Raw genomic sequence first — 13,229 nt, forward strand, 5'->3', positions numbered from 1 at the left:
AGGGAATATTGAATGATCCCCAATGATCCATCACATCTCCCAAAAACGTTTTCAACATACACCTGTAAAATTATTGTCTAGAAACTAAAGCTTTGGTTGTCTTCCTCTCAGGCTTCCGTGTCTTCTCCCTGGACCTCCTCAATGTCCACCTCTTGAACATCAAACTCTGAGGCCTCATCTTCACTGTCACTTTCCAACCTTGTTGAGGGTGGCTCGTTGTCAGGCTCAAAAAGCCTCAAATTTGCCCGGATGGCCACCAATTTTTCAACCCTTGTATTAGTCAGCCTGTTGCGTGCTTTGGTGTGTGTGTTTCCAAACAAGGACCAGTTGCGCTCTGAGGCGGCTGATGTTGGTGGGATTTGGAGGATGTTGGAGGCAGCAGGGGAAAGAGGCTCAGATCCACAAAGTCCCTTCCACCAGGTGGCTGATGACATATGTTGGCACGACTGCCATATTGCATCTCCATCCCAAAGCCCTTGCTTGGAAGTGTACTACGCCAGACTGCCAAGAACCTTGCCCTCATCCAGGCCAAGGTGTCGAGACATGGTAGTGATGACACCATAGGCCTTGTTGACCTCTGCACCAGACAGGATGCTCTTGCCAGCATACTTGGGGTCCAAAATGTATGCTGCGGTGTGTATGGGCTTCAGGCTTCTTGATGTATTTCAGAACTGCAGTTTCCTCTGCCTGGAGCAACAGTGAAGTGGGCAGGGCAGTACGGATTTCTTCTCCTACATCTGCAAGCAGAGTCTGAACATCAGACAGGATGACATTGTCTCCTTCAATCCGTGCAATGGTTACTGCTATAGGTTTCAGGAGTTTAGGCTGCTTACCACTTTCTCCCAAAATACAACATCCAGAAAGATCTTCTTGATCGGGCAGTCCATATCGGCAGACTGTGATATGGCCATTTCTTCCCCTCCAGGAGACTGTCAAACATGATGACAACACTACCCCAATGGGTGTTGCTGGGCAGCTTCAATGTGGTGCTCTTATTCTTCTCACTTTGCTTGGTGAGGTAGATTGTTGCTTTTACTCAATGACCCTTCACATACCTAACAATTTCCTTCGTTCTCTTGTAGAGTGTATCCATTGTTTTCAGTGCCATGATGTCCTTGAGGAGCTAATTGCATGAGCAGCACAACCAATGGGTGTGATGTGAGGGTAGGACTCCATGTTTGCAGCATTGTCTGTCACCAGGGCAAATACCTTCTGTGGTCCAAGGTCATTGATGACTGCCTTCAGCTCATCTGCAATGTAGAGACCAGTGTGTCTGTTGTGCCTTGTGTCTGTGCTCTTGTAGAACACTGGTTGAGGGGTGGAGATGATGTAGTAAATTATTCCTTGCCCACGAACATTCGACCACCCATCAGAGATGATTGCAATACAGTCTGCTTTCTCTATGATTTGCTTGACCTCCACTTAAACTCTGTTGAACTCTGCATCCAGCAAATGAGTAGATAAGCATTTCTTCGTCAATTCTTCATTCGTATTCCAATATTGAGGCCACATATGCTTGATGGGACAAGGACATCCCTGCCGGCCAAACCCACCAGAAACAATTGTCAAGTAAAAGATACAGTATATGTCAGTGGTTCTGCAATAAGTAGGGCAGAGAGTTGCAGTAAGAAGGGATCAAGTGAATCAGCCCCTATGGATTTATGATCTGTAGCAAAGCACTTAGTCCATCATAAATATCAAATGGTTGAAAGGAAAATAAAGTCTGTGACTCTATTCGTGCATCACTGGGCTCCCGAGTGGCGCAGTGGTCTAAGACACTGCATCTCAGTGCTAAAGGTGTCACTACAGACACCCCTGGTTTGAATCCAGGCTGTATCACAACCAGCTGTGATTGGGAGTCCCATAGGGTGGTGCACAATTGGCCCAGTGTTGTAAGGGTCATTGTAAATAAGAATTTGTTCTTAACTTTAGTTAACCAGTTAACTAAAGGTACAACGCTGCTAGCTGTGCCACTAGAGATTCTGGTTTGAGTCCAGGCTCTGTCGCAGCCGGCCGCGAACGGGAGACCCTTTCGGCGCCGCACAATTGGCCCAGCGTCATCCCGGTTAGGGGCGGTTTGGCGGCAGGGATGTTCTTGGCCCATTGCGCACTAGTGACTCCTGTGGCGGGCCGGGCACAATGCACGCTGACAAGGTCGCCAGGTGTACGGTGTTTTCTCTGACACATTGGCTTCCAGGTTAAGCAAGCAGTGTGTCAAGAAGCAGTGCTGCTTGGCTGGGTTGGATTTCGGGCGCACGGATCTCAACCTTCGCCTCTCCCAAGTCCGTACGGGTGTTGCAGCGATGAGACTGTAACTACCAATTGGATACCACGAAATTGGGGAGAAAAAGGGGTTAGAAAATAGAAAATACAATCTGTTTTGAAGTGACTAGATGACTATTGGAATGAGAGGAATTTTCAGACAATAATTTTAAACGGGTTGCCAGCTGAAGCAAAATTGTTGTTTATAACAACACGCTTTTCAGTTTTGTCTAGTATGGGATCAGAGGCTATCAGAACCTGCTGGGGCAATGAGGGGGTGGAGTTTTGTTTAAAAGATTTGACCACTTTCTGGAATTTGGTTGGATTACCACCACTCTCCGATACACAATTCTAGAAATATGTTGATTTAACTTTTCTAACCAGAGATGGACATCTATTTCTCAAATGTCTGAAGGACTGCAAATCTATCAGATCTAAAAACAGTATAACCAGTTGGGTAGAGGATGGATAGGGGATGGGGTTAGAGGATGGATAGGGGATGGGGTTAGAGGATGGATAGGGGATGGGGTTAGAGGATGGATAGGGGATGGGGTTACAGGATGGATAGGGGATGCGGTTACAGGATGGATAGGGGATGGGGTTAGAGGATGGATAGGGGATGGGGTTAGAGGATGGATAGGGGATGGGGTTAGAGGATGGATAGGGGATGGGGTTAGAGGATGGATAGGGGATGGGGTTAGAGGATGGATAGGGGATGGGGTAAGAGGATGGATAGAAAATGGGGTTAGAGGATGGATAGGGGATGGGGTTAGAGGATGGATAGGGGATGGGGTTAGAGGATGGATAGGGGATGGGGTTAGAGGATGGATAGGGGATGGGGTTAGAGGATGGATAGTGGATGGATAGCGGATGGGGTTAGAGGATGGATAGGGGATTGGGTTAGAGGATGGATAAGGGATGGGGTTAGAGAATGGATAGGGGATGGGGTTAGAGGATGGATAGGGGATGGGGTTAGAGGATGGATAGGGGATGGGTTAGGGGATGGGGCTATGGCATGGATAGGGGATGGGGTTAGAGGATGGATATGGGATGGGGTTAGAGGATGGATAGGGGATGGGTTAGGGGATGGGGCTATGGCATGGATAGGGGATGGGGTTAGAGGATGGATAGGGGATGGGGTTAGAGGATGGATAGGGTATGGATAGGGGATGGGGTTACAGGATGTATAGAGGATGGGGTTAGAGGATGGATAGGGGACGGGGGTAGGGGATGGATAGGGGATGGGGTTAGAGGATGTATAGAGGATGGATAGGGGATGGGGTAAGAGGATGGATAAGGGATGGGGTTAGAGGATGGATAGAGGATGGATAGGGGATGGGGATGTGGCATGGATAGGGGATGGGATTCGAGGATGGTTAGGGGATGGTTAGGGGATGGGATTAGAGGATGGTTAGGGGATGGGATTAGAGGATGGTTAGGGGATGGGGTTAGAGGATGGATAGAGGATGGATAGGGGATGGATAGGGGATGGGATTAGAGGATGGTTAGGGGATGGGGTTAGAGGATGGATAGAGGATGGATAGGGGATGGGGTTAGAGGATGGTTAGGGGATGGGGTTAGAGGATGGATAGAGGATGGATAGGGGATGGGGTTAGAGGATGGTTAGGGGATGGGGTTAGAGGATGGATAAGGGATGGGGATGTGGCATGGATAGGGGATGGGGTTAGAGGATGGTTAGGGGATGGGGTTAGGGGATGGATAGGGGATGGGGTTAGAGGATGGTTAGGGGATGGATAGGGGATGGGGTTAGAGGATGGTTAGGGGATGGGATTAGAGGATGGATATGGAATGGGGTTAGAGGATGGATAGGGGATGGATAGGGGATGGATAGAGGATGGGTTTAGGGGATGGATGAGGTATGGGACAGGATAGGGTGTAGGCTACTCCATTGCAGTAGGAACATCAATGATATAAATCATTGTGACATTCATCTGTTCTTCTGATTACTAATTGTGATAAGATTTTCTTTTTTTCAGACTGGGTAAAACCAGGCGCTTCATTTTTTTGGATGAATGTTTCTTGTCTTTCCCTTCCTCTCTCCAGATGAGACATCATTTGAGGCAGGCATCAAGGTCCAGATCCACACTCAGGACGAGCCACCCTTCATTGACCAGCTGGGCTTTGGAGTGGCCCCAGGCTTCCAGACCTTCGTATCCTGTCAGGAACAACGGGTAGGGTGTCACTCAATCAATTCATCAATCAATTAAGACTGCCATTAGTGGCTCTTACCAATTTGGGCTTGCTACAGGGAAGGAGGGCACAACATTGTTCAAAACAAATAATGATTGTCTCGGTTATTGTTGTTGTCGATAAGTGGTAGGTTGTTTTGTTGTTCATGTTTCCTGATGATGTCATCCTGCTACCTATATAGGGGCTGAAATATGTAAGTGTGTTTTCAGCTACTCAACCAGCATGCACCATTTCATTGTATTTATTTCTGAAGGCCGTGTTCTTGTTGAAAGCAGGATGAGGTAATTCTGAAACCTAGTCAGTCAGTTTCACCTTAAACAGACTCTGACCTCTCCACTGTCATTTCTTTTTCCTGTTACATTATGGGAATCTCATCAGTGGCTTGGTGGAAATCCACACTTTTTCAATCAGTGCTCCCATGCCCTCTTTGTCTCTCTGGGAGAGAAGAGAACCCACCTCTGAATAATTCCATATGATATATACCCATCAGGGGTTGGAACCTTCATTATTATTATCTTAATTGTTTCATTCTGAACTGAAACAATTTTTTGTACCCTTCCGAGTGAAAAGAAGGAAGCCTGTACAGAATACAAATATTCCAAAACATGCATCCTGTTTGCAATAAGGCACTAAAGTAAAACTGCTAAAAAATTGTCGAAGAAATGTACTTTATGTCCTGAACACAACGCGTTATGTTTGGGGAAAATCCAACACAGCACATCACTGAGTACCACTTTTCATATTTTCAAGCATGGTGGTGGCTGCATCATGTTATGGGTATGCTAGTCCTAGGCAAGGACTATGGCTTTTTAGTATAAAAATAAGTGGAATAGAGCTAAGCACAGGCAAAATCCTAGAGTAAAACCTGGTTCAGAATGCTTTCCAACAAGCACTGGGAGACAAATTCACCTTTCAGAAGTACAATTATGCCAAATCCACATTGGTGTAGCCTAGTTACAGTTTTGACTTAAATCGGCTTGAAAATCTCTGGCAAGACTTGAAATTGGCTGTCTAGCAATGATCAACAACCAACCGACTGACTGACCAACCAACCAACCGGCCAACCAGAGCTTGAAGAATAATAATAATAATACATATTGTCCAATCCACATGTGCAAAGCTCTAAGAGACTTACCCAGAAAGACTCACAATTGTGTGATGCAAAAATTCTAGCTAAATGCTTGGTGCATAGAATTAAAAAGGTTTTGTCAGATATTATTCATCCTAATCAGACAGGTTTTTTACATGGACGATACATTGGCGATAATATAAGACAAGTACTGGGAAAAAATAGAATACTATGAAATATCGGGAACATCAGGCCTGGTTTTCATAGCTGACTTTGAAAAGGCTTTTGATAAAGTACGACTGCAGTATATCTAGAAATGCCTGGAATATTTCAATTTTGGAGAATCTCTTATAAAATGGGTTAAAGTTATGTATAGTAACCCTAGGTGTAAAATAGTAAATAATGGCTACATCTCAGAAAGTTTTAAACTGTCAAGAGGAGTTAAAACAAGGTTGTCCACTATCGTCATATTTATGTATTATTGCCATTGAAATGTTACCTGTTAAAATTAGATCCAACAATAATATTAAGGGATTATAAATCCAGGGATAAAAAAAAAAGGTGTCGTTGTATGCTGATGATTCATGTTTTCTTTTAAAACCACAATTAGAATCCCTCCAAAGCCTCATATAGGATCTAGAAACGTTTTCTAACCTCTCAGAATTAAAACCAAATTATGATAAGTATTGAATCACTAAAAAATGCAACTTTTACATTACGGTGTAGTTTACCAATAAAATGTTCTGACAGGGATGTGGACATACTCAGTATGCATATCCAGAAAGAAAGAAATCATCTAACTCCAATTAATTTTACTAGAAATTTGGCAAAAATAGATAAGTTCTTGCTACCATGAAAAGGAAAATACCTGTCTATTTGTGTAAAAATCACCCTGATTAACTCTTTAGTTTAATCACAGTTTACCTCTTTGCTTATGGTTTTGCCTACACCCAGTGACCTGCTTTTTAAATTATATGAACAAAAAATATTACATTTTATTTGGAATGGCAAGCCAGACAACTGTAAAAGGGCCTATTTATATAATGAATATGAATTCAGGGGACAGAAATTATTAAATATTAAAGCATTAGACCTCTCACTAAAGGCTTCAGTCATACAAATCAGTCATTTAAGTTAGACTTAAATCCTGAATGGTTTTTTTGTAAATTAGTAAGAATGTCTCACCCCATGTTCAAGAATGGCCTTTCCCCTTTATTCAGATTCCGGTTATTTGAAAACAAAATATTTTAAACAAGTCTTAGAAAGTTGGTTGCAATTTCAGTTTAATCCACCTGAAAAGACAGAACAAATAATACAACAAATACTGTGGTTAAACTCAAATATACTAATTGATTTTTAAAAAACTAAAAAAGGTATAATCTTTGTAAATAATGATATCATAATTAGGACTGGTGGAGTTATGTCACACATGCAGCTAACACAGACATATTGAAATGTCTGCTCTACCCAAAATTACAAACAACTAATTGCAGCATTACCACAAAAATTGAAGAGGCAAGTGGAAGGGGAAAAAGTAAGGAACTTGTTTGTCAGCCTTGCATTAAAGATCAAAAATGGTTAAAGAAAATTGTGATAAAGTAAAAAATATATACCAGTTTCATTTAAGCACCAAAAAATGTACAGCTGTGCCATATAAATTGCAAAATAGTTGGGAAGATATTTTCGATGTACCGATTCCATGGCACATGGTTTATGAATTGATACGCAAAAGGACGCCGGATTCAAAACTTAACATTTTTCAATTCATATCTTATCGAGTACAGTCTTGTATTAATGTATTATTATTACCTCATCAGTTCTCATTACTGAACGTCGCAAACTCTTTGGATATCTGCACGAACCCTAGCTTCCATAATGAATCAGCGATATACAAATTGGCGTAATTATTTGAAAATAATAATTGCAATGTATAAATTGACTCCCTTATCTCGTTGTTGTCTTCTCTTTTGGGCTCGCCGGTCCATCTGCTGGAGAGTCAGTTCATCAGAGAGACTCTAGTTAACTTCCCCAGAAGTCACAATGTCTTTCGTAGTTGTCGCTTTCTCAGCGGCTCTGGATAGTGTCTGTTGTAATGGATACTGCTTACGTACTTCTACACCTGCATTGCTTGCAGTTTGGGGTTTAAGGCTGGGTTTCTGTACAGCACTTTGAGATATCAGCTGATGTACGAAGGGCTATATAAATCAATTTGATTTGATTTGATACGTCAGGTGTACAGATGGTCGTTGCATAGAATAGATGCTTCCGCGGTTGTCGGTATTCTCGTACTAGACTTACGTAATTTCCAGCTGCAGACTAGTAATTCTACGTCTAGGATTTGCTCTCATTCTGTAGTGATCGATAGTCTCAGAGTTCAACCATTTCCAGCCGTGTAGGCAACGCTACACGCTGTATGATCTTAACCATTTCACGTGTAGCGTCAGCAGCATGTTCTCTAGTCTAATGGCCTATAGAGTTGTAGATCTTATCCATTTCACATGTAGCATCAGCTGCATGTTTTCTAGTCTAATGGCCTATAGAGTTGTAGATCTTATCCATTTCACATGTAGCATCAGCTGCATGTTCTCTAGTCTAATGGCCTATAGAGTTGTAGATCTTATCCATTTCACATGTAGCATCAGCTGCATGTTCTCTAGTCTAATGGCCTATAGAGTTGTAGATCTTATCCATTTCACATGTAGCATCAGCTGCATGTTCTCTAGTCTAATGGCCTATAGAATTGTATCCATTACAACATGGGGACTCTGTCCCGGCGTTCTCTGACTTATTGTACATTTTGTATGAAGTAGTTTTATACTCTGTGGAAAAAAGTGCGATTCCATGACGCCTGATGTAGGGTAGCCTAGTGGTTAGAGCGTTGGACTAGTAACCGAAGGTTGCAAGTTCAAACCCCTGCGCTGACAAGGTACAAATCTGTCGTTCTACCCCTGAACAGGCAGTTACCCACTGTTCCTAGGCCGTCACTGAAAATGAGAAGTTGTTCTTAACTGACTTGCCTAGTTAAATAAAAGGTTGAAAAAAAATGTCTGGCCTCACAGGGTGTGGCCACTGACTAGTTAAAACTTTACATCTTAGTATCTCATTTAGAAGTATCTTGTTTAGTAGCTCATTTAGAAGGCCAACATCACATTACATCTTCTCACAAATAGTTTCATATTTACTAATTCATTTTATCGAACATCTGCTGTAGATGTAAACCTGACAGCTGGGAAATTGACATTTTAAGAGATACAGTTATGTGTGTTTCCTGTCCTTCATGAGATTACCAAATGAAACACAATCAACATGACTGTCCCTTAAGTGTCCACGGACCATTCCCACATTCTCAAAAGTATAAATATTGTTTAATTCTCCCATTTTGGGGATTAGGAGTTTTGGCAAGAGAAGCTCTTTGTTCTCCATAGACTTTCTCCCTCAATGCTGCATGGCAGGTTTTACCAGGTATTTATGACCGTTGTAAAACCTGATATGGGAGAGAGAGTGAGAGAGAAAGGGGGGAGCCACGATATGGGCCACGTCGTGACAACAATGCCCACTTTACCCGGAAGCCACCTGCACCAATGTGTCGGAGGAAACACTGTGTATCTGGCGGCCGTGTCAGCGTGCGCTCACCCGGCCCGCCACCGGAGTCTCTAGTGCGCGATGGGACAAGGACATTAGGAGGCGCGCACACCACCCACCGCTTCCTAGTATATTACTCATTAATGTTCAGTCTCTGGATAATAAAGTTGACGAGCTCGGGGCGAGGGTTTTTGTCGAGAGAGACTTCAGGATTGTAATATACTCTGTTTCACGGAAACATGGCTCTCTCAGGATATACTGTCTGAGTCGATCCAACAAGTTGGGTTCTCAGTTAAGTTTGCGGACAGGAATAAATATCTCTCCGGGAAGAAGAAGAGCGGGGTGTATGTTTCATGATTAACGACTCATGGTGTCATTCTGATAACACCCGACCTAGAATACCTCACAATCAAATGCCGACTGTATTATATCCCAAGATAATTTTCTTCAGTTAAAGTCACGGCCGTGTATATCCCCCCTCAAGCCGATACCACAACATTCCTCAAAGAACTTCACTGGACTTTATGCAACCTAGATATCCTGAGGCTCCATTCATTGTAGCTGGTGATTTTTACAAAGCAAATTTGAGGAAAAGGCTGCCGAAGTTCTATCAACATATTGACTGTAGTACTTGCCCAGAACATTTCCTGTAGCAGCAGCTACTCTTCCTGGGGTTTATTATGGATCCACAATAGTTCCTGCCAAGGCAGCATCTCCTCTTCCTGGGGTTTATTATGGATCCACAATAGTTCCTGCCAAGGCAGCAGCTACTCTTCCTGGGGTCCAGCAAAAATAACCCATTAAGGCACATCACACACAACAACAAAAAACAGTACACCATAAAACATCATTACACAACTACATACGTATCTACAACACAAAATACAACAATATTACAATGTACGTGTGTGTATATCGTGTGTGTGTGTGTATGTGTGAATGCGCACATACGTATGATGAAAGGAACATAGGAGAATAATTTGTTCATATTATCAATCCTGCCATGGCCACTTATGTCTTGGTGTGTGTGTCCGGTGAATGAGTGAGAGAGAGAGACAGACAGACAGACAGACAGACAGACAGACAGACAGACAGACAGACAGACAGAAAGGAGAGAGAGAGAGAGACATACATACAGAGAGAATAGAGAGTGAGAGAGAGAGGAGAAAGAGAGAGAGAGAGGAGATAGAGAGGTAGGCATCCCGTGGTCTGCAGCCACAACACCATCAGCATACATAATCCCACCGCAGCCTGATTAGACCTGTACTGAACACACACCAAAACACACACTAACACTCCCAGCATTAGAGAGAGGTTCTGTCCCAGCTTTCATTAATCTAATGCAATACAGTCACTTTCAACCCTTTTGTTCCAAAGCTCTCCATTAGCGTGAAACTGTTTTGGTGCAAATATATAAATGAAAGGTCCGATCCTTTTTATCCTAATATCAAACCATTTCTAGGTAACAATTAAGTACCTTACTGTGATTTTTTATTTTATTAAATTGTCAAAATAGAAACAAAAATAGCTTCTAAGCAAAGAGCAATTTCTCAAGGAAGAATTTTGCTAGGACTGTCTGAGTGGTCAGAGTGGGGAGGGGCAACCTGAAAATGATATGTTATTGGCAGAGGTTTGGAACTCTCTTTTCTTATTGGTCTATTTACTGCCTGCTGATGTCAGGCCAAAACTCCAACCCACCAAAACAGGCAGAAATTTCAGCCGTTTTTAAAAAAAAACAGCTCTTACACTAAATGGGCATCATCATCAATTTCACAGTGTTATTCCAAACTCATAGTGTGGAAATATATGTATACAGTGCATTTGGAAAGGATTCGGACCCTATACTTTTTCTACATTTTGTTACAGTCTTATTCTAAAATTGATTAAATCATTTAAAATCTACACACAATACCCCATGATGACAAAGCGAAAACAGGTTTTGCTATGAGACTAGAAATTGAGCTCAGGTGCATCCTGTTTCCATTTATCATCCTTGAGATGCTTCTACAACTTGATTGGAGTCCACCTGTGGTAAATTCAATTGATTGGACATGGTTTGAAAAGGCACACGCCTGTCTATATAAGGCCCCACAGTTTACAGTGCATGTCGGAGCCAAAACCAAGCCATGAGGTCGCAGGAATTGTCCATAGAGCTCTGAGACAGGATGGTGAACTGAGGCACAGTTCTGGGGAAGGGTACCAAAACATTTCTGCAGCATTGAATGTCCCCAAGAACACAGTGGGCTCCATCATTCTTAAATGGAAGAAGTTTGGAACCACCAAGACTCTTCCTAGAGCTGGCTGACCAACCAAACTGAGAAATCAGGGGAGAAGGGCCTTGGACAGGAAGGTGACCAAGAACTCCTCTGTGTTCCTCTGTGAAGATGGGAGAACCTTCCAGAAGGACAACCATCTCCGCAGCACTCCACCAATTAGGCCTTTATGTTATAGTGGCCAGATGGACACTGCTCCTCAGTAAAAGGCACATGACAGCCTGCTTAGAGTTTGCCAAAAGGCACCTAATTGACTCACAGAGCATGAGAAACAAGATTCTCTGGTCTGATGAAACCTAGATTGAAGTCTTTGTCCTGAATGCCAAGCGTCACATCTGGAGGAAGCCTGGCACCATCCCTACGGTGAAGCATGGTGGTAGCAGCATCATGCTGTGGGGATGTTTTTTAGCGGCAGGGACTGGGAGACCAGTCAGGATCAAGGGAAGATTAACGGAGCAAAGTACAGAGAGATCCTTGATGAAAACCTGCTCCAGAGCGCTCAGAACCTCAGACTGGGGCAAAGGTTCACCTTCCAACAGGACAATGACCCTAAGCACACAGCCAAGACAACGCAGGAGTGGCTTCGGGACAAGTCTCTGAATGTCCTTGAGTAGCCCAGCCAGAGCCCAGACTTGAACCCGATCTCTGGAGAGACCTGAAAATAGCTGTGCAGCCCCATCCAACCTGACAGAGCTTAAGAGGATCTGCAGAGAATCATGGGTGAAACTCCCCAAATACAGGTGTGCCAAGCTTGTAGTGTCATACCCAAGAAGACTTGAGGCTGTAATCGCTGCCAAAGGTGCTTCAACAATGTACTGAGTAAAGGGTCTGAATACTATTATTGTGATGTCATTATGGGGTATTGTGATGTCATTATGGGGTATTGTGATGTCATTATGGGGTATTTTGATGTCATTATGGGGTATTGTGATGTCATTATGGGGTATTGTGTGTGTAGATTGAAAAGGGAAAAAACGATTTAATACATTTTAGAATAAGGTTGTAACGTAATAAAATGTGGAAAAAGTTAAGGGCTCTGAATACATTCCGAATGCACTGTAAAACGCAGGAAGATCAAGTGTTTGACTGCACTAGGCCTTTAAGATAAGGATTTTTTTTACATTGGCACTCAGCATCACTCCGTCAAGGGAAATATAGTTTTCTTTCTGAAAAAGATGTCCCAAGTGGCGCAGCGGTCTAAGGCACAGCATCTCAGTGCTAGAGGTGTCACTACAGACCCTGGTTTAATTCCAGGCTCTATCACAATCGGCCGTGATTAGGAGTCCCATAGGGCGGTGCCCAGTGTTGTCTGGGTTAAGGTTTGGCTGGGGTAAGCGGTCATTGCAAATAAGAATTTGTTCTTTCCTGGTTAAATTAAATAATTGTTTATATATATTTCAGGATGTTGTGATATCCCTGGAAATAATCAGAATTCATGTAAACATTATCGTTTTGAAAACAGCATATCCAAACAAAGTGGTCTCTTGGCACAATTTATCCTGGGTATGGGGTGAGTTGAGCTATGGGATTAAGCCATCTACAGATTTCTACACTGAATGAAATATTTCCACTACCTTTTTCAAACAATGTCTATCTTTATTTCAATACAATCACAACCACTTGTTGTCCTTTAATCATTATAAGCATCTTTTAACATTTTAACGCCTAACAAACAATTTGTACTTTTTAAAAAACAATTTTAACATAGGCTCTGTTGTTACCTCAAATCCCACTTCAATTTACTCAACTTGCCATTAGCTCAATCATTGGCTCAATTTACATCATGGCCATTGGCTCAATTTCTAACATTTTGACAATATTATCCCTCACAG

At 42.7% G+C, this 13,229-nt stretch overlaps 1 protein-coding gene across 5 annotated transcripts in view; it reads left to right on the forward strand.

Annotated features, from left to right (window-relative positions):
- LOC110528579 (acid-sensing ion channel 1) overlaps positions 1-13,229 on the forward strand; it is a 334,789-nt gene that overhangs the window by 294,934 nt on the left and 26,626 nt on the right. For all 5 annotated transcript variants that reach the window (XR_005052678.1, XR_005052679.1, XM_036984198.1 and 2 more), the window contains one exon: positions 4,327-4,454. Coding sequence is in view for 3 of the 5 variants with exons in the window: in XM_036984198.1 (XP_036840093.1) it covers positions 4,327-4,454 (128 nt within the window). In the remaining 2 variants the exon portion in view is untranslated. The remainder of the gene's footprint in view (positions 1-4,326; positions 4,455-13,229) is intronic.

This window comes from Oncorhynchus mykiss, chromosome 7, assembly GCF_013265735.2.
Source record: "Oncorhynchus mykiss isolate Arlee chromosome 7, USDA_OmykA_1.1, whole genome shotgun sequence".
NCBI classification, from domain to species: Eukaryota; Metazoa; Chordata; class Actinopteri; order Salmoniformes; family Salmonidae; genus Oncorhynchus; species Oncorhynchus mykiss.